The sequence below is a fragment of the Aphelocoma coerulescens genome, chromosome 2 (assembly GCF_041296385.1).
Source record: "Aphelocoma coerulescens isolate FSJ_1873_10779 chromosome 2, UR_Acoe_1.0, whole genome shotgun sequence".
In the NCBI taxonomy this organism is placed as follows: domain Eukaryota; kingdom Metazoa; phylum Chordata; class Aves; order Passeriformes; family Corvidae; genus Aphelocoma; species Aphelocoma coerulescens.
This window is the reverse complement of record NC_091015.1, coordinates 38,837,214-38,857,018: the sequence shown is the minus strand read 5'-3', so window position 1 is coordinate 38,857,018 and position 19,805 is coordinate 38,837,214. Positions and strand designations below refer to the sequence as shown.

At 35.1% G+C, this 19,805-nt stretch overlaps 1 protein-coding gene across 4 annotated transcripts in view; it reads left to right on the top strand.

The window, feature by feature from the left end:
• The window catches only part of SNX13 (sorting nexin 13), a 66,336-nt gene that overhangs the window by 41,653 nt on the left and 4,878 nt on the right, over positions 1 to 19,805 (top strand). For 3 of the 4 annotated variants that reach the window (XM_069007074.1, XM_069007072.1, XM_069007075.1), the window contains 10 exons: positions 1,359 to 1,491; positions 2,232 to 2,269; positions 6,616 to 6,685; positions 9,243 to 9,415; positions 11,855 to 11,962; positions 12,692 to 12,802; positions 14,094 to 14,255; positions 15,472 to 15,543; positions 17,390 to 17,535; positions 19,318 to 19,386. In XM_069007074.1, coding sequence (XP_068863175.1) covers positions 1,359 to 1,491; positions 2,232 to 2,269; positions 6,616 to 6,685; positions 9,243 to 9,415; positions 11,855 to 11,962; positions 12,692 to 12,802; positions 14,094 to 14,255; positions 15,472 to 15,543; positions 17,390 to 17,535; positions 19,318 to 19,386 — 1,082 coding nt within the window. The remainder of the gene's footprint in view (positions 1 to 1,358; positions 1,492 to 2,231; positions 2,270 to 6,615; positions 6,686 to 9,242; positions 9,416 to 11,854; positions 11,963 to 12,691; positions 12,803 to 14,093; positions 14,256 to 15,471; positions 15,544 to 17,389; positions 17,536 to 19,317; positions 19,387 to 19,805) is intronic. The other variant, XM_069007073.1, reaches the window with a different exon arrangement.

The window sequence follows — 19,805 nt, the reverse complement described above, 5'->3', positions numbered from 1 at the left end:
CCATTTTTCTATTCTATGGAAAACACACTAAATTGTCAACGTTTGCTTTGCTATTTGTTAGCCCATAGTTTTCAAAGCAGTAGACAGGAGTAGGTGTCCTGTATGAACCTAAGTATGAAGCACAGTTTAGAACTATCATATTTTCACTTGTGTTAATGCACCAATTTAAGAAAAACGTCATGAGTAGACTAAATAAGACATACCATTTTCGTCCAGTTTTACTTCTCTTTTCCAAAGGTGAATGTAATGGTCCCATATTAAATTCTATAGTTGTTTCCAGAAATTATTTTGGCTGGTCTGTTTCTGCAAACTTGCACAGTGAAGCAGCAAGTACGGATGAAAAAACCAGTATTTTTACTACCTGCATATGTAGACTTTATCACTCAAGTCTAATATATGTATTTTAAAAGGAAAAGTAAATGATTGATATTCTGGCAGTAACTTACATACCCAGTCTGAAATATTTTTTTTTTTTTTAGATCATTTCTTTAATGTTCTCATTCATGCTAAAAATTAGTGATATGAACTGTAGAACTTAGAATCACGCTGTTGTACTTGAGGCTCACATTTAAGACTAATGAACACCTTGTGAAATCTGTGTTGCACAAAGTAAGTTAAGGGCCTTGCTTGTGAATTCTGCTGAAGAGTATAAATTTCCCATGTGTTACAAAAGAAATGAACTTCCTCAAACATGGCTGAATTGGGTTTCTCTTCTATTTGTACCAGATGATAGTACTTGAACAGTGATGCATGAAAAAAATATCATTAAAATATTCTAGAGTTGACAGGAGTATCCAAACATCATTAATTAACTCCTGCTGTGTATAGATATGTGTGTGTATGTATATACGTTGTATAGGTTGTGAAGGTAAATTGTTTGAGCTAGTGTGGTTAAATCTTTGAGAGTTAGGGCTATATTGTATTGGCTAAACTGGAAGTTGTCACAAAGGTCACATATGGTATCTTCCTTCCCTTTCTTTCCCTCTTCTCACCTCCTGCCCTAAGTATTTGCAGGTCTGTTTATAGTTTATCCACAAGGAAGGACTGAGATAACCTTTTATTAAATGGATAAAAACCAAATAGGTTTATAGTGCAGTTGGAAGGTTAAGAGCAGAGGACAGAAGCGTTTGCTGCTATTGTGCTGCTTCCCTCCCTAGATGTGCACATCTGAGTAGTTAGATATTTTCTGCAAATGTGTTATACTTCTGGCACAATGAGTTCTCAGAACCTTTTCGTTAAGAGTAAGTCAGAGACGTATGCACAGATACTTCTTGTTCAAGTAAAATTTATGAAAACTAGTCTGGTCAATTGAAAAATGGAAAAAGTATTTCTGAAGTTAGCATTTTTGTTTCAATAAGGTGTATGAGTTGATGCTGCGAGATGAGAGGTTCTACCCTTCGTTCAAGCAGAATGTGTTGTATGTGCGTATGTTAGCTGAGCTGGATATGCTGAAGGATCCCAGTTTCAGAGGATCAGATGATGGTGAAGGAGGTGAGCTCTGTATCTCTAAAGGGTATTTCCTGGGGCCATTCTTTTCTTTGCTTTAAAATGAAAATAAAATAATTATCCCCACTGTTTTTAGAAAATTAAATACTTCCTATGGTGTCTCTGATATTTAAATTAATGTTTCTTACTTGTGCTTTTGTGTGTAAATTGTTTTAGGACTCACACAGGGTTTTCCTTGTAGTAAGTTTATTAATCTCATAGAAATTCTTGTCAGGTCTTGGTAACAAGTTTGTCATTTAAACAAATAGGCAATTCTTCCATTCTGCTTTCTTCTTTTAAAGTATTTAAAGCTCTTCAATATATTGTGGTCTTTTAATACATAACTCTACTCCTCTCAGGAAATAGAAATTGAAAGTACATAGGAGATGCATCTTTCTAAAGCAAGTAAAATCATTTTTCTTGTTAACTGAAGTACAAATCCAGTGGAAATTTTTCACTATTAAACTAGCTCCTTAATGAAGCAGTATCAGTGGGGATATAAACTTAAAAAAATGTTATCCGAAGTATTTATTTAGGATCTGTATCTTTATCAACTTATATTTCTTTAGGTATCTTTATTGGAAATTTGAAACACTTGCATGTTGCATGCAGCATTTGTCCAGTGCCAAAGTTGTCCTTCCTTTTTCCATAATGTTTTGTGGATGCATTTTTATTTTTGTGTGGCCCTACAATGGGGGAAAATCTTCTAACCTGTTTTTTCCTTTTCTTTTCCTCACTGCTCCCAGAATCTTTTAATGGGTCTCCTACTGGCAGCATAAATCTGGTAAGTGCTTGGATTTTTTTTTTTAATTATTTTTTTCTCCTCAACAGTAGAGAAAGTGATAAAATAGATTTACTTATGTACATTACAGTTTTACTTCACTGCAGTTGACTTTCTGAAAAAGTTCTTGAATCAAATTGAAACACACAGGTTATTAATTACTCTGTAAGATAAAACTTCTCCTTTTGTATTTTCCCATGTTTGATGAAATTTTACATTGTTTATCACAGAAACAGTTAGTTTATGGAAAGCGTCAGTTAATATCCCTGTTTGGTTTTATTAAATAGATATAAATTTGGGGTTACATAGTAATAGGTGAAAACAAATCCTTGAAGGATTTAATTCAAATAGACTGTAAAATGTGCAATTTATTACATTTTTGTTGGTTGATTTTTTTTTTTTCATTAAGGCTTGATTTGGAAACATTAAAGTATCTGGAGTTCATTCCAGCCATGAGTCTTTGTTTTTTATCTGACCAATTTCAAGTTCAATTTTGTAAGTGGTTCTTGACCTGTGTCAGTTTGTCAAAACTTTTTCTTCGTTAAATGAGCGTACCTAAACCAAAAATGCAAATACTTAAAAAGGAAAAATCATAAAAAGTTTGATCTATATCCTCCCCATGTTTCTGTAGACAGTGTGTAGCTGAGCCACAAGGTGCGGAAGGTTCAGTTGAGCATATCACAGTATGTTTCCAAACTTTTTAGTTTTGTGAAGGTTTACATAGAGATTTACAATCTACATGCAATTTCCTGACTTGCATGATGCCTGGGCCCTTCTAGTTTGTTCTTGGAAGGTGCTATAGCTCCTTAGGAGTTTTACTGCATTTGATAAGATCCTGCTTGCATGCAAAGGAATGAGTGTTTTCTGAAGGAATACATGTAACATTAATGTAAATGTGTTTCGGTGTGGGGGTTGGTTGTTTATGGGGTTTGGTTTTTTGTGGGTTTTGGGTGTTTTTTCATTTAAATTGGGATTTTCTTTCCTACTATTTTCCTGTTGTTTACATTTTGAAATGCAAAGAAAAAGGGAGGTGTTTAGCTGATAAAATTTATGCAAACTCCTGGTAGATGCAGAAGAAAAACTTAATTTAGCCATATTTTCTATGAATTTACATACAATTCTGGTAACTTTTCACAAGAGTCTTTTAACTGACTAATCTCTTTAAAAGATCTTTCAAATATCTTCTAAGTACTCTTTCTAATAATGTTGTGACATATCAGAGTTAATTTTATGGATGAGGATTTGTCATTGTGGTGGCTCATCTGGCTGATGGTTATCTGCTGCTTCATTTCATGTGACTTTCCAAGCTAAGTTAGAAAGTCCTAAAGTCTTCATCAAGCACTGTTACAATACAAATAGGTATTTTCATGGGACTCTTCAAAGTCTTGACTTTTGTTTTTGTTGTGACAAGGGTATTTATAGAATACTACATTTATTCAAAAGAGTTAAGAACATTCTAGCAGAAATAGATAAGTAAATTTCTCTTTATGCAGAACTACTTTTGCTTTTCTGTAGTCCATATTGTTCAGAAAAGAACAATATGGACTACACAAAAGTAGTCCAGGTGTTCAGTGCTTTTACAGGTGTTTGAATACTGGTAGATTAGTTTTTGCTGGCTGAATTCCATGTCAAGAGTAAATTTCTGTACACATAATTTGACTCCCTTGTGTTAGTCTGTTACATAAGAAAAATAGACCTTGGAAAGGTTACTTCAAAGGTCAGGGAATTTCTGTACTTATAGCTAATGACAATGTATTAAATAAGATTGGGTTGTGATATGATGTGATATTTTTAGGTTTTTAATTAACTTGTGCTCCTGTGAATGTATCTAATGGCAGAGATACTAGCTCATATTAAATGTCTGTCTGTTTTGTTATCTGTTCAGGTTTCAACATTTTAATTTACTTGTATTAATTGTTGCTGTATAGTGCCTTGCCACAGCAGTTGAGTGTTTCCTAAAGTTTGTATTATAAAATAAATTGTCTGCAGTTCATACTTTCACTGGAAGAATTTGGAGGACAGGCTCAAAACTGTTTTGAGGAAAAGTTCTTGTACAAAAATATCTTAATTTCTGCCTTTTGATTTGATACATTACTATATTAAATCAGTAGGTCACATTTTGGGAGTATAAAACCACTGTTAATATTTATAAAGACTCTTGCAGATTTCCTCTAAAGGATCCATAATGGGAACTTTGCACTGAGTAAATAGAAGTTACACCAGTGTTACCTATCCAAGACCTTAAAGGGCAGCAGAAGTGGCCAGGTTGAACTTTTGGCAGTCATTAGCTTGAACCCCAGTCAGTAATCAGAAAGAAATCTGAACTTGAGTGACAGTGAAGGGAAGCAGGAAAACAAGAAGTAATTATGCCTTTAAAAAAATGTAACAATACCTTAATGTCCGTATTTTGTAGCAGACAAAACATTTGAGCAGTTGACAGTTACTTGTCTTCTTTTATAACATCACATCCCTTCTATCTTATTGATAATCAAATCTTAGAGCTTTCAGAATATGAAGTACTTACTTTATTCAAGCTTCCACAAATGCCTGCTGTTAGCCAGTCTCAGGTGATATTGTGCTTCTAAACTGGACACTGCAATATAGAGCAGCACACCTTGCAGGGTCATTGCTGTCCAAGGGACTTGCTCAAAAATGGCCTAAGTCAGAGTCCTGTGTCCAACAATGACTGAAAGCAAGTGTAAAGATTAAAGGAACAGCCTACTTATGGTGCTACTTTACCAGAATACTCTCTAGCATCCAGTAACTTAAAAATTGGGAAGTTCTTGAGGTAAAGATGATGTCTACTGTCAAAATATTTCTGCATAAATTCATCTGTTCTGCCATTCAACAGACATAAACTTTTAGCACTATAGCATGTAGTGGCAAAACAGATTTCCCAAAAGGGCTTTTCTTTCTTCTACCTTCTCTGAGTCTGGGACCTTAGTACTTTAAGTCTACAAGCTGTGTGATAAAGATATTCAGGAGACTCCCTACTGTAACATGTATTCAGACACTTTAAAGCTGCCTTCTATTCGGTATCTAGGCTTTATCACAGAAATGTTACTTCCCTTGCCTTCTGTAGTAGACATTTAGGCAGAGACTGACTAAGATGGTTGAGGTAGAGAAGAGCCATTCCTTGTAAAGAACTAGAGGAGGAAGGAGTGGAGTATTATGTTGGGATATTGTGGAGTTGATGAAGAAGGAGCAAGAGCAGAGTCTTTAAATAATTCATGTTTTCAAGTCCAGTGTATCTTTTGGTTATAATCTCAAATATTGTTCTATGTTTAAGAATATGGAGTAGATTTAGAAACTGAATTGATGTAGGTAGAGTTTTAGTTTGATACGGGTATGGCACTGCTAATCAGTAAGTCCCATTCTAGGTAACTTTTTGTGGTAAGTCACTATTGAACTGGCTTGGTTAAATTATACAAGATAGCAGATAGCTGTATTTATTCTGAATGTGTTTCTTTGAATTATTTTAGAATTCTGGAGTAAAATACATAAAGTAACTGGGATCCCAGTGCCTGTGAATTCTACTTAGGTAGCTCCAACTCTTTTTTTTAACCTGGTAATTTAAGATTAGGATGCGTAGTGGCCCATCCTCTGTTTTTTCAGTTGAGTCTGCAAGTCTTTCAACAGTCTTGATTATGTTAAATCTTAGTAACCAGATGTATTAATTTTAACTAAAAGCAAAGCTTCTCTAAAAGACCCATTAGGCTTCTTTTGATCCCAGTAATTATTAGATATCAAGACAGAGCATTAACTAGCTGAGGATGTACCTGTTCATTTTTTTATGATGGAAAATATTCCTGAGAAAAATGTTGGCTGTTTTTTTTTACATAAAGCAGAAAAACTTCTGGTTTCTACTGCTGTGTAACATTTGTGCAATGTGTAAAGACATTTGAAAGAAAACAGAATGATGTGAAGGTAAAAACTAAAAGACCTGTTAAACAACATCTGTATCTCCTCAGTTGTTGGGGAGATTTTCTGGTTTAGGTTTGTTTTTTTTTTCTTTCCTAATGCTCAGTAAAAGACCCTTTGTAGCTGTACTTCCATTAGAGTTGAGATATCAAACCAAAGTGGCAAATATGTTTGATCAAATATGAGTGGTCACAAAACTATGTGTGAAAATGATGGGGGAAATGAAAGGCCCTATATTGTGCAAAAGAACAGCTTTGGTAACCAGGTAGTACAAACACCTGCATTGTTACAGTGCACTAAGCTTTTAGTGTAGTGAACTGGAAGTTTGAAAATTAAATAGATTAATCAAAGCACATCTCAAATACAATGTATTTCTGATCATATTTTTTCCCTTTTTTTCCTCCTCCATTATGTCCCCCACTCTGCAGTCCTTAGATGACCTTTCAAATGTCCCTTCTGATGAGACAGTTCAGCTCCATGCATACATCTCAGATACTGGTAAGTGAATCTGTTATGTCTGCTTACTTTTTTCCCACCATTTACTTTGAGTTTTGTAATATTACAGGTCCTTGAAATCCTGATTTTTTCTTTTTTTGACCTCATAAAACATTTGAATTCATATTTTCCATTAAGTCCTTGTGGAAATCTTTACACTATTTCTTCTGTAGGTCACAGACTATGTATCTGTAGTTAAAAAGTGATTTAATTTTTATGGTTTATGGTATTATTATTATTTTTTGCTGCTTTTATTGCTGGAGAATCATTCATTAAACTTTATATTGAGTAGGATTTATTTTAGCAATTATTTAAAGAAATTCTGAAAGCCATCTCTCTTTCTAGTCACAGAGTTATAATTTTTGGCTGTTTGATTCTCTTAGTATAATATTTTTCCCTTATTCTTTGTGCTTCCTGACTTAGGTTAAGGAAGTGACTTCTGTCCTTATGGTGATGGCATTTTTGGTTATCTTTTAAAATACTTTGTCTAGAAAGAAATTACTTTTCTTTATTACATGAGAGTAAATAACAAAAAAATCTCAGCTATTATTTGCAAATACTCTAGTTAAATGAGATTGCATTGGGTAATTAAATAGTGATCTTCAGATACTTTTTTTTAGTAGATTTTACTATGCAACACATTTCTAAATCTATGCATTTATATGGTGGACACATGCTGTCAGCAAGCATTCAGCTACTTTACATTTTAATTAAACTTATTCCAACTCAGTGTGAGAGCAGTGTGCAATCCAAGTGTCATGGTAGTCAGTCCTCGGGGAAAGGGGAAAATAAGTTAAGAATCAAATTCTGCTTTTTTGTTAAAATGACATGTGACACTTCTTTTATGAATTAAATGTAGAAGTTTCATCTTTTTGGCTTAAGAAAAAAAGGTAAACTTAGAACCACATGAATTGTAAAATTTATAGATGACAGTCTGTATGGATAACTATCAGCCTGACTCTGTGAATACATAATGCTCCAGGTGTAACAGGAGATCTGTACAGGTTTGTATTGCAAGATAGTATTAAACTGCATCTGTGAGCAGGTTCTTTTTCTCTGCCAGTTAATATCCTTTACTGTGCTTGAAGGTTGTATACAAACAGGATTATCTCTGTGTGTTGCAGAATTCACATTGTCTTGGGTTGCAAAATAAATACTAATTAAGAAGCTAAGACATAAGGGGCAGCAGAACTTCTTTCTTTTTCTGCCTGAAGTCATTCTCCTAAAGGTGCCACTTAGCAGTGCCCCTGAGATGTAGTCTGGTGGCTGCAGGGCCAAGTGGTCAATGTGAATGTAGAGGACAGGGCTTGTTCAGCATCTGTGGGGCTGGGCGTTTCTGGTTCCACTCTCTGGGCAGTCTTCTGGCACCATCCTGACTGCCTGCTCTTTCCCTTGGGGGTTCAGCACTCAGCATTGTTTTTTAGAGGGTAGATCACAAAGACAAGATGCTCTGTGCCCACTCTTGACCTTTCCAGTGTGTAATTCTTGCATTGGCAGCAGCTGCCACTATCCTACAGGTGCTACCTGGCTGCTTAGACAAAAGCATTATAATTCAGAGAAATCAAGACTGAAAGTACTACAGATAATGAAATTGATTTTCCAAGAGAATTGTATTTTATGGAGTGTGGGTGCATAGAAAAATTCAGAGACCTGGGTTAGAAATACTTTCATCTAGCCACTGGAAAACTGTAGGTTTCCCAACTGGGTATTGGCTTACTACTTAGAGATGCAACATGTTGCCAATTTAAATAGCGTGCAGTGTAGACAGTATTGGATCTAGGTTATTCTCTAAATAAAATGGAAAGATTTGAAACAAGGTATACTGGGGAAATTCTGTGAGGGAGGAATGTCCAAGAAGACTTAAGTATTTAATGGAGATCAAAAAGATGTTTGCTTCTATTTTGGATAGCCTGTATGTGTTCATTTCATTAACTAATTGACTTCTTCATACAAAGTGTATATGCACACAAAGAGAATGCATTATATATATGTACACACACGTGTCTGTATATATAGTTTCTGTTGACTAAAACAACATGGGGAGTTTATCTTACAGTTAATAACATCTGCTGATTTAATAACAAAATACTGATGCCAGTAACAACACTGAATGCTTGCAGCTTGCTATCATTGTCTTGTATATATAGATTTTTTTGATGGGCAGACTTTTGCAATATGATTAGACTACTTTGCAGACCAGAATTTCTTCTGGTTTCACAGTTGTCTTTCACCCCCATCTTGAGTTCTTTAGGCTAAAATATTTTCTTTTAAAAGATCTATTTACTATTTAAAAGTTGAAAATTTTTCTGTTTATGTTTTGCATGTCATTGAAACTTGCCTAACTTTAAAGCTGCTTAATCTCTATTTAAGTTTACATAGTAAGTTTTGGAGGGTATCATACAGTGTTCAGGATAAAGGGATAGCTTAGTCTTCTTGCTTGCATGTCCATTTTTGTCTTTCAAGTCTGTCATTCCAGACATTTCTTCACTTCACATTTGTGTCCTTTCGTCTTCCTTCTTTCTGTTTGTTCCTTTTTTGTTTTTGTTTTTAAAACTACTAGTCTATGCTGACTCTGACCCATATGCTGTGGCAGGAGTGTGTAATGACCACGGCAAGACATACGCCCTGTACGCCATCACCGTCCACCGACGAAATGCGAACAGCGAGGAGATGTGGAAGACATATCGGCGCTACAGTGACTTCCATGACTTTCACATGAGGATCACTGAGCAGGTAACCAAGCTCATGAAAATCTTTATAGGTGCCCGTTTCTATAGTTTAATAACTGATGACTATATGATTGCTCTGTGAAAAAGAGATGGAACTTGGAAAGTCTTCCCCCTCTTCCCACACTGCTTAATTTTACTTAAATCTTTGCATGGAAGTGCTGTTGGTCTCAAACAGTGGTGTTTTAGTTACATTTGTCACAGAGATTAAGAAATAAAAGCTGAGGTTGGGAAATAGGTATTTGGGTTTTAAGTGAATGTTAAGAATTGGTGGGGTCCCAAAAGGGAGAGCTGGTAGCACTTGACTATACTACTAGCAATCTGCCTTTTACTGCTGTACTTGTATTCTCAGACTCTTAACCCTCCTAAAATGAAAGAAGGAAGAAATAGAGAGTTGTAATTCAGCAGCTGGTACAAAGTAGAACCTGCTGACATGAAAAAATGATGAAAACGCAGTGCTTGTAAAAGGAGGCTGAAGTGCTTTTAAACCAAGCCTTTGGAGAAGTCAGATTTGACTGCATAACCTTTGAACTAGTCAGAAGTGTCAGTTTATATCCCTTTGATCTGTTACTAATTTAGAGTCATAGAGAACAAATTCTGTGCAGGTAAGTTAGCATTTTAAAGTTACAGCAGCAATAAAAATTGGAAAGGCTTTATTAAAAAAGCAAATGTGTTGAATGTTTGGATTAATTATAAATGAAGTCTGACTTCCCTTTGAATTTCTGATGATCTTAGTGTGTTGTCAATAAATTTGAAATACCAATTTCTGTACTCCTTCAAATTGATTTTTTTAAAATTAATTCAGTGTTCTGAAGAATCCTAGATCTTACAAAGAATTAGGGTTCTGCTGATACGGGGCAGTCATTTAAAACCAACATAGCTCTACATGAGTAGAAATATATAGCAAAAGCAAAGATGTTCACAATATGAAAGCTCAACATTTCTGATGGCTAAATCTGAGTGAATTTGCAGAGAACAGAAATGTTACCTGAGAACACTTAAGATTGCAAAAAGTAAACAGATTTCTGTGATTCACTGTGGCATCTCAGATGCTCCCAACTTTTGCTTTGTCTTGACAATAAAATAGACATTCTTACTGTCTTGTGTGCTTGTCTGAGACATTTTTATTGACATGTTAAGGGTAAAAAGTTAGATTAATTGATTTAAAATGAATAGGAAAGGCAGGGACTGTTTGTTTTTCAGAGAAAATAGATAGTTGATCCGAAGTGGAATTGAAGTTAGCAGTTCGAAGTATCTATATGAGTTTTTTTTCCTTAGAGTACTGAATAGATTCACACCAGTTCCTTTAGTCAGTCATATAATAAATGTCATTTAAAGTAGATTCCTATATTTAAGCTAGAGGTTGTTAGTTGCTTACATTGCTTCTGCTTAGATATAAGAGTCCAAATGAAAACTAGACCATCTTCTGTTCAGTTATTTTCCCACGTGGCCTACTTGCAAGGGAATGGGATTTATAAAGTTGTAAAGAGCTATTTTTTGGTTCTTCCTACAGACCATAAATTTTATATGATCTTTGTGGCCTTCCAAAGTTTAATGATGCAAGAAGAGATCTTGCAGGGGCTGAACAGAATCCGTATCTTTAAATCTGTAGTGTTGTGATCTTTTCTAGAGAGAAAAGGATGCAGCCTGTTTCCAGGTTGTTTCTTAAAGCCTAGAATACTGTATGTTTCTCTCTTTATCACCTTAAGGTTATTTTTTACAGGTAGTCTGGATTCTGTATGGGGATAGTCCTGATTTTTCAAGTTTTGTTCTTGTCACTTTTTTATTTTTGTGCATTTTACCAAATATATTCAGCCTTGTTGAGTGTTAGGGCCTCTTTCCCTTCTGGTTCCCTGGGACCGCCATTCTTCTTGAAATACTAGAACAGTGGAATGCATGTCAACCAGTGCCAATCACTGTCCTTACTTGGAGAAAAGGCACAGGTGATGACATATAGAGCGAGCATATTTTGATAACCTGTGTGTACACTGGGTGCTGCCATCTCTCCAGGGATAAAAGCTTAATTTCCTTGATAGGCTTGATCAGGGTAGGAAAGGAAAGAAATTTTAGAGTGATACACAAGTTCTCTTGAAAATCTTTACTCTATATAGTCTCATAATCCTAGTAACTTCATCCCAAATAATAATGATGAATTTTGAGCCTAAGCCTTTTGCACACTCTATTGGTCTATATTTCAAAAGTGAGTATCGTGTGCAAGTTCAGAAATTAAATTTTACCCTTGATAGTCTCCTGGGAATTTTCACGCATTTGTTCTTGACAGTGTACCGTTCCCTTTGGCTTCTCCAAGGATTCTGAGTCCCAGGCATGATGCAGAATTTTTTTGTCAGGTGTTAGATGGTATATAAGAATAGGTGAATAGAATGTCCTTATATGAAGACTTGAAACTCTTTAAAACAGAACAAAAAAATCTTCTCTTTTTTTCCAGTTTGAAAACCTTGCGAATATACTAAAACTTCCTGGCAAAAAAACATTTAACAATATGGACAGAGAGTTTTTGGAAAAGAGGAAAAAAGATTTAAATGCTTATTTGCAGGTAAGCTGTTACAGGTTTTTTTAGCTTTGTGCTTGGAATTATTTTTTCAGAGGTAGCATGCCTTTGTGGGTTTTTTCTTTAAAAAAAAAAGCTGTGTTGTTAATGGTACACAAAACTAAATAATACATTATAAGAACTATCTCATAAGTTTGCATTTTCTTTGGTGTTTGGTTTATTCTCAGCCAGTTCTGTCACAGCTTTTCTGAGCTGATGAGGTTCCAGCTGTGCTGGTTTTGAGCTTAGTGCCGTTGACCTTCTTGTGCTGACACATTTGTGGTCGCTTTCTCTTGTGCTGTTGCATAAGGATTTCCGTGGCACCCACTCCAGCAGTGTAGCAAACCACACAGTTCCTCTGTTCATATAGGGCCTGTATCAGCCCACACAAAAGAATTCTGTTGTCTTCTTTCCTAAGGACTTTCTGGTCATTTAGCACTAAAATATGTTGATCAAGTCAATGAACATGTTAACAATGAATAATGAAGATGAGTAAAACACTGTGAACTAACAGTTTGAGTGGTCATAAAGGTGTATCTTTTTCTATGAGTTGCTATAATTAGCATAGTGGTTAAAATTACGGGAATTACTAAGAGGCCCCTTGTTTCCATCTCGAGACAAGTGGAATGTTGGAATAAAATTCAGGAATGAAAAAATACATTGCTAGATGTGATGTCTTTAGTTGTGTCTTGTTCATTATTTATTAAAATAACTTTTAAAAATTATTTTACTCAGCTCTTGTTAAATCCTGAAGTGATGAAAGCTTCTCCAGCTTTAGCCCATTATGTGTATGACTTCCTGGAGAATAAAGCCTACAGCAAAGGGAAGGGGGATTTTGCACGGAAGGTAAGAATGTTTTGTACTGTCAAGGGAACTTTAGAGCGTTCAGTCATGCAATGATTGCATTAAACAGACATGTTGAACAGATATTAAGGAGCTGTGTAGCACTTTAAAAACAGCTTGTAAATGAGTTACTTTAATATTTTGAGTGGCAAAGTATCTGAGGACATACAAAACCAAAAAATTACCATTTTTTATAATAGGTAAATTTGTTTGTATGACAAAGAAATAAAATTTTGAAACTGGGCACAGTGAATTGCGCTGTTCTAAAAGTGTGTTTGTTGCAAGTTGCTTTCTGTGAGACATCTGTGATTTTTTTTTTTTTGGTGGTCTTATTCCTTCTGATTTCTTTTTTCAGTTCTTTCCTCTGTATTTGCTGCTGTTACCATGCTTTCCACTTTTCAGCCCAAAACATGATATGCATTTCCCTTCAAAAGCACCTGTTAAGTATTTAGGTGTAACCCTCCAGAGTCATTGGTCAAATTCAGAGCTCTGCACTCTGCGTCCTTTTTGTTAAGCCTCCAGCACTGTGTTCAGACAAGTGGTTCTTTGTTCAGTTGACCAGTCTGTGTGAGCATTTGCTTTGCCAATGCAGCCATTTCAAAAGTTTTAGTGATTTTGATACAAAAAACATCTGCAACTCTATTGTCACTTCAAGTTACTGTCCTGCCTATATTCCTTAAATAATTAACAGTGAAATAGTTAAATATTTATCAAGGTTTATATAATGACTAAGATGTATTTTCCAGCTTACGAGATGCTTTATAAGCATAACTTTTTAAAGGGCATCACGCTGGTATTTGTGCCTCTGTTTGGACTGAATTTAGAGTATATACTGAAAGAAAAATTGTAACAGTTTCTTTGTAACTATTCTATGTTTTTAATTATACCTGCCATGATACATACTATTCCAATGCTGTTTAAAAGAGGCATGTTTCAAAGATGAAAAGTGGAAAGCAGAAGTGAAACATCTGGAAGTAGAAAGCTTGGAAGGGAGAAATGGTATTGAATGGAGAAGAAAAGGAAAATAAATTCAAGCTAAGAAAAGCCAAGGGATGGGAAATGGAAATGACTCAGGAAAACATCTGTTGAAAGATGTAAATAGCTGCAGTAGGGCTGTAACGAATGAGAAATATAAATGGAAGTAAAATTAAAACTGTATTCTGCATTCTGTAATGAAGTTAAGTTGTTATTTTATATTATTGTTCTCTGGAACAGTGCCATACTTCTCATAGTGTATTAATATGCTGGTGTCCTCATAGATTATACAATTTTGGTTAAACATCTTCCCCCTCAGATGGACACATTTGTAAATCCACTGCGTAACTCTATGAGAAATGTATCAAATGCAGTCAAGTCTATCCCTGACAGCCTGGCAGAGGGAATGACTAAAATGTCAGACAACATGGGTAAAATGTCAGAGAGATTGGGACAAGACATAAAGCAATCATTTTTCAAGGTAAGAAAATATTGGTGGTTAATACATACTAGTAGATTAATAGAGGAGTCACTATTGACTCACTTAAGCTAATGTTATCTAGAATAGTCAAGTTGTTAAACAGAAGACCAATCTGTTTTGTACCTGCACCCTTTTAATAAGGTTCAGCAGTCATTATAGGACAAAAGTGGAGATCTTTACTGTTAAGTAACATTTTAAGATGGCATCTACAGACTGTTACAGCTATCCTTCACTTAACTCAATGCAGGAACTTGAGAAGAACATGAGATTCACTAATTTTCTTATTTTTTAACCAGACATTCTCATACAGCTAATTTCCTGCATCTGCTGTTTTCATTCGGGAAAAAAACCCTATATATTTTGAAACTCAGAATAAGGAGATAGCCTCTTTTCTGCTTATTCCTTGCTGAATTCTGGTTTAAATTAAATTTTCTTTGTCTTTCCTGCCATCTTTCATCATCTCTTACATTCATAAAATATAGTACTTTAGAGGTGGGAATGGTAGTATGACATGCAATATGGAAGTCCTGTGAAAATAGTAACCTTCAGAATATGTTCATCTTCACTTTGTTTCTCTGGTCCTCCTCTTCCTGTGTGTAGCTGTAAGGTCTGTGATCAGGGATTGTTCCATTTTGTGCTACCAAAGCAGTTATATATGGCAGATGTAGAACAGCAACTGAGATGAGTGAATTAACCCTTAAACCATGAAAGGGAATAATAAATTGGATCCGGGGGGGAATTGGTGGGTTTTTTAATTACTTGCAGGGTAAAATGACTGCCTCTGGACTTTCTCATTGCTAGTAACTTCCCTTTCCCTGTGTGTGACTAATAATATATTTACAGTTGTGCTCACTGGGACTAGGTAGGACTTAAGATCAAGAGGAAATATCTGAGGAAATACCAGTCTCATAAGAGTTTTTAGGTGATTTTCATTGGAAGCATTAGGCACTTGATGAATTATATGGTTTGTCTTAATGGTAAAGTTTGTCTTAATGTGTTGATTATTTTGGTAGCTATACAAGAATATATACAGACTTGATCCTTGGTTTTGGAAGGTGAAAGGACTGCTGTGTATTTATTTGCATTAGTTTGCAATTGACTTTTGACCAAATGTTGTTTTATATTTTCATAACCAAATTGCTTATGAAATTTTTTCTGATTTATTCATACTCTAACATATTTTTTCCATCATAAACATAACCTTTTTTTATTGTAGGTGCCACCTCTGATGCAGAAAACCTATTCAGATCCAGACCATTGCCGTGTTGCAGCACCAATTGATGACAACGTGAGTCTGACATTGTCCTTTCAAAGTTGACACCTCTAAAACCAAACAAATGAGTTACTTATTCTGCACTGAGCTACACTTTTATTGTTTTTTGACACTATACCAGGCACTTCAAAACAGTTCTAAGCTTTTTAAAAAGAAACCTGCATACTTCCTTTTAAAATTAGCATTTTTGCTAGCACTGAAACAGTTTGCACAACATTGATGTAACAGGGAGAGTGCATGTACTACTGCTTCTGTGTTTTATGGCTGGGGGTTTCATTTTTTTGGTTTTTTTCCTCTTCTCCCTCCAATTTCTGTCTGTTCAAAGATAGTGTGGTACCAAACTGCCAGCATCATTTCAATTGGCAATTTATGGATTTGATTTCTGATGCGACCTTTTAAGGAGCATTTGTTTAATGGATCAAAAGAAGTGTTTGCTATGTTGTTGTGGAAGCACCCTTCAGAAAGTGTTACTAAATAAAAAAATTCTATTATGTGGACACCTAAAATGTGTAAAGTAGTAATATTAAAAACGTGAAAGTGAAGTTTAAGCTCCTGATGGTATCATAAGCTGTGGTATTTTACCATTGTTTTGATTGAAACATTGATCATATATGTGCAAACAATTGGAAAAAACCCATTTATCTCTAGGTAGGACAGAAAAGCTTAAGATTACCCATTAGTATATGCATTTTGCTATGCACCTGTTCTGCCCTTCATGTTTCAGGCTTTTTGGTCACATAAAAGCATTTCAGTTTGTTTCCCTGTACACAACTGCTGTGGTCACTTTGTTAGATGTATTTTTACTCAGCTAATTTCTCCTTGAATTCTTCTGGATTTTCTTTTTCCCCATTACTTTTCACTATATAAGACTGTATCCCCAAGTTGTAATTACAATTGTAATTACAAATATATTTGGTATTCCTGAAGCTTCTGTTTTGCACAGGGAAAACAAAATAATATAATTCAAGTATATGAGCAGCTTCTCTGTAGGTATTTCATTGATCTTCTCTAAAATGATTAGATGTTGCAGTTCTTGATAACTTTGAGTTAATATATCAAATGTTGAAGGCACATTTCAGATATTTGAAAACCTTTCAGCTCTCAACTGCTCATATAAGATTAATTGCTCACAACTTACAATCACTAAGACAAAAGGAAGGCAGTTTGAATGGAGTTATACTTGGAGAAGCAGTACTGTAAAAGTGAGCCATGGATCTGTACAATCTCCAGCTGGATTATGTATCCACTGTCTGTGTTCCAGTTGAATCTAAAGTCCACCAAAAGAATAAAACTAATGTGTTTTTTGTGGGCCAATCTGTGTAATATTATCTGTTAAAAAATAAAATTATGATCCTTTTCTTAATCTTCAAGCATAAAAGCACCAGATAATCACGCAGGTTACAAAGATGTCTAAATGAAAGGCATTTCATTGCAATGAAATGTCACTGTTTTTAGCATCCATAAGAAAATGGAAAAAGCTCCTTCCAGAAGTTTTTGTGTAAGGCAGTTGGAAGCACAGCAACCAAGGAAGAGGTCAGGGATCAGGTCTGTCTTAAGGACATATTTATGTGTATTATTCAACTGAAGTAATAACTGTTGATTTTTGAAATAGCTGTTTCTTCTTGTCTTTTTTTAAAAATTCGATGTATCTGGTTTTATATTTAATTTTCAGTTTTTCTTTGCTACTAATGGTGTTATAGAAGATTTAGGGAAGATTTCATATTATGGTAAAATACAGAGCAAAGTGTTTGTCATTGTTGTGCTTATACTGAAGCATTTGATGCATAAAGTAGCTACTGAATCTGTAGCTTTCTTGAACTGAACTAAAAGTTTGCTGTTTATTCTTTTACTTTGTGGTCAGGTGGATGACAATATTCCCCTGAGAGTAATGCTCCTACTTATGGATGAAGTCTTCGATTTAAAGGAGAGAAATCAGTGGTTAAGAAGAAATATAAAAAATCTGCTTCAGCAACTTATTAGAGCAACATATGGCGACACAATTAATAGGTACTGTTTTTGTTATATAGAGCAATCATGTCAGTGACACTGTATCTATACATCCTTCTTGGTATTACTGAATTATTGTGGTTTAAATCTGCATGCATTACTCTTTGAAGAAAATCAATAAACTGAGTACAAATGTGGTGTAAAGTGGAGATAAACACAGCACATTACTGAAAAATTCCAGTAACTCTGAGATGCCAGAGAATTTACAAAAGAGCTTTCACATACAAGAGTTCACATTTCTATGAATGTAACGTAATATTGATGCTTTTTGCCCTGTTTTACACTCTACATTTTTTTATTAGTATTATTTATTACTTTCTGCACTATTTATGCTTACATCTCTTTCATGCCACAAATGATCCACTGGAACTATCAAATTATGTGAACTTTACTAAGTTGCAGTGTTAATGTTAAGTTTATGCTCTCACACTTTAAAAGATGGAAATGGGAAAGGAAAAGGACTTAACGGGATCTGTTTTGCCCTCTCCATATTCTTTGTAATTCACAGGTACCTTTATTCATGCAAATGTGAAGAAGCCAGTTAGTAGTGCTAATTAAGTAGTGTTTCTTGCCCTCAGCTTAGAAATGCACAGTTTCCAGGCTTGCCTTCTAGTAATTTGTTTCTGAAATGTAAACAAAAATTAACAACAACAAAAAAATTCTAGATGCAGGTTTAGAACTGCATGGTTACTTTCGATTTAGTGCCATGAATCAAAAACCTAATATCTAGCAGGTGAGAAGTAGCTCCCTATTACTTTTTTTTCAGGACATTCCTCACTGTATCATTTCTTTTTACCCTTCAAAAGAATATCTGTGATGTTTTCATCATCACTGTTAAACACACAGACTTGTGGTAGCAGTAGTTATGTAGCCATATAATAAAATAGCACTGGGTCTTTCTCAAGTGATTCCTTGTGGCCAGTTGAAAACTGTCTTGAGAACTGTGCTTCCAAGAACATGCTGTACTGTTAAACAACTCTGAATACTTTTTGCTGTTTCCAGATTGTTGTATAAGCAGCAGAGTTTGTGCACAGGCTGTTGCTTCCTTCTTGCAGAGATGGCTGTGTAGTACTAGTTTGCTTCTGCATTTAGAGCCATTCCAGATACTCATGGCTTCCTGTGGTCACCAGTCATACCTTGCCCTGGCAAGTTCTTGGAGTTTAATGGCATTCAGCAGAAAAATTGTCTTCTTCTGTTTCTTAGAAAACTAAATTCAAATTGTGGTTAGGGAAACAGTCCTGGGATTATGGTATACAGGGATGCATATATCATTTCTGTAAGCATCCTAGATTGGGATATAGAGCTGTGTGTATGGCTGGTGAATGAAGGCCTGATGAATGATCAGTCTGCATCTCCTATTAAGGATTGTGAAGTAACTGTACACATTGCAGCAAGTATTTTGAGATTCTGAGTAGGTCCTTTGCTTACAGAAGCAGAACTTAGAGTGCTCCATGAAGAGGCATGCTCTGCAAGCAAACCAGTTTTTTAATGCTGATGGGAGATGCAACAGCAGTTTTGCAGCCAACTTCATTATCATATATTCACCTGAAAAGAAGAAATCTTTAGCTTTAGGGAGTGATCAGTGAACTTAGATTTCTATCTTGAGAATCAGTGCTTGCCTTCCTATTGTGCAGTATTATAGAACCTACTCACAGAGTTGGAAAAAGTTGAAATTATGCTTTGTTTGCCCTAGAATGCTCTTTAAAATGATTCTTCACTTATGAGTTCTCTACTTCAAAAATTAAATGAGAGACTTTTATTGAGTTTTTGCTTTGATTTTAGAAAAATAGTTGATCATGTTGATTGGATGACATCTCCCGAGCAAGTAGCAGATGCAGTGAAACGCTTCAGGTATGTCTTTTATCATAATTATTAAATATGAAGTACTCACCAGTTGATGTCTAATATCTATATGTCTTCCTATTCTTCTTACGTGAGGAAATTATTATCACTCTCCAGAATACCAGTTGGATCATACACTGCTTTTTACATACATTAAGTGCCAGAAAGCAATTGTCTCACAGAGAAGACTATTTTGGAGTTTTCTCCTCTGCCTTAAAAACTTCTCTGTTAACCAGTCTAGAAGAGCTAGAGTACAGATATACTTAGAAATGTCTTATCACTGTAGTGATGTAGTGTCTTGGTTGCCTTGATGAAGGCATGTACATGCCTTGCTTTTAAAGGCAAACAAATTAGTGCTACAGAGCCTGAGCTCTGAGATACTGTTTCACTTTGGATGGATACAATGGAAATGAAGTCTGAATTTGAAA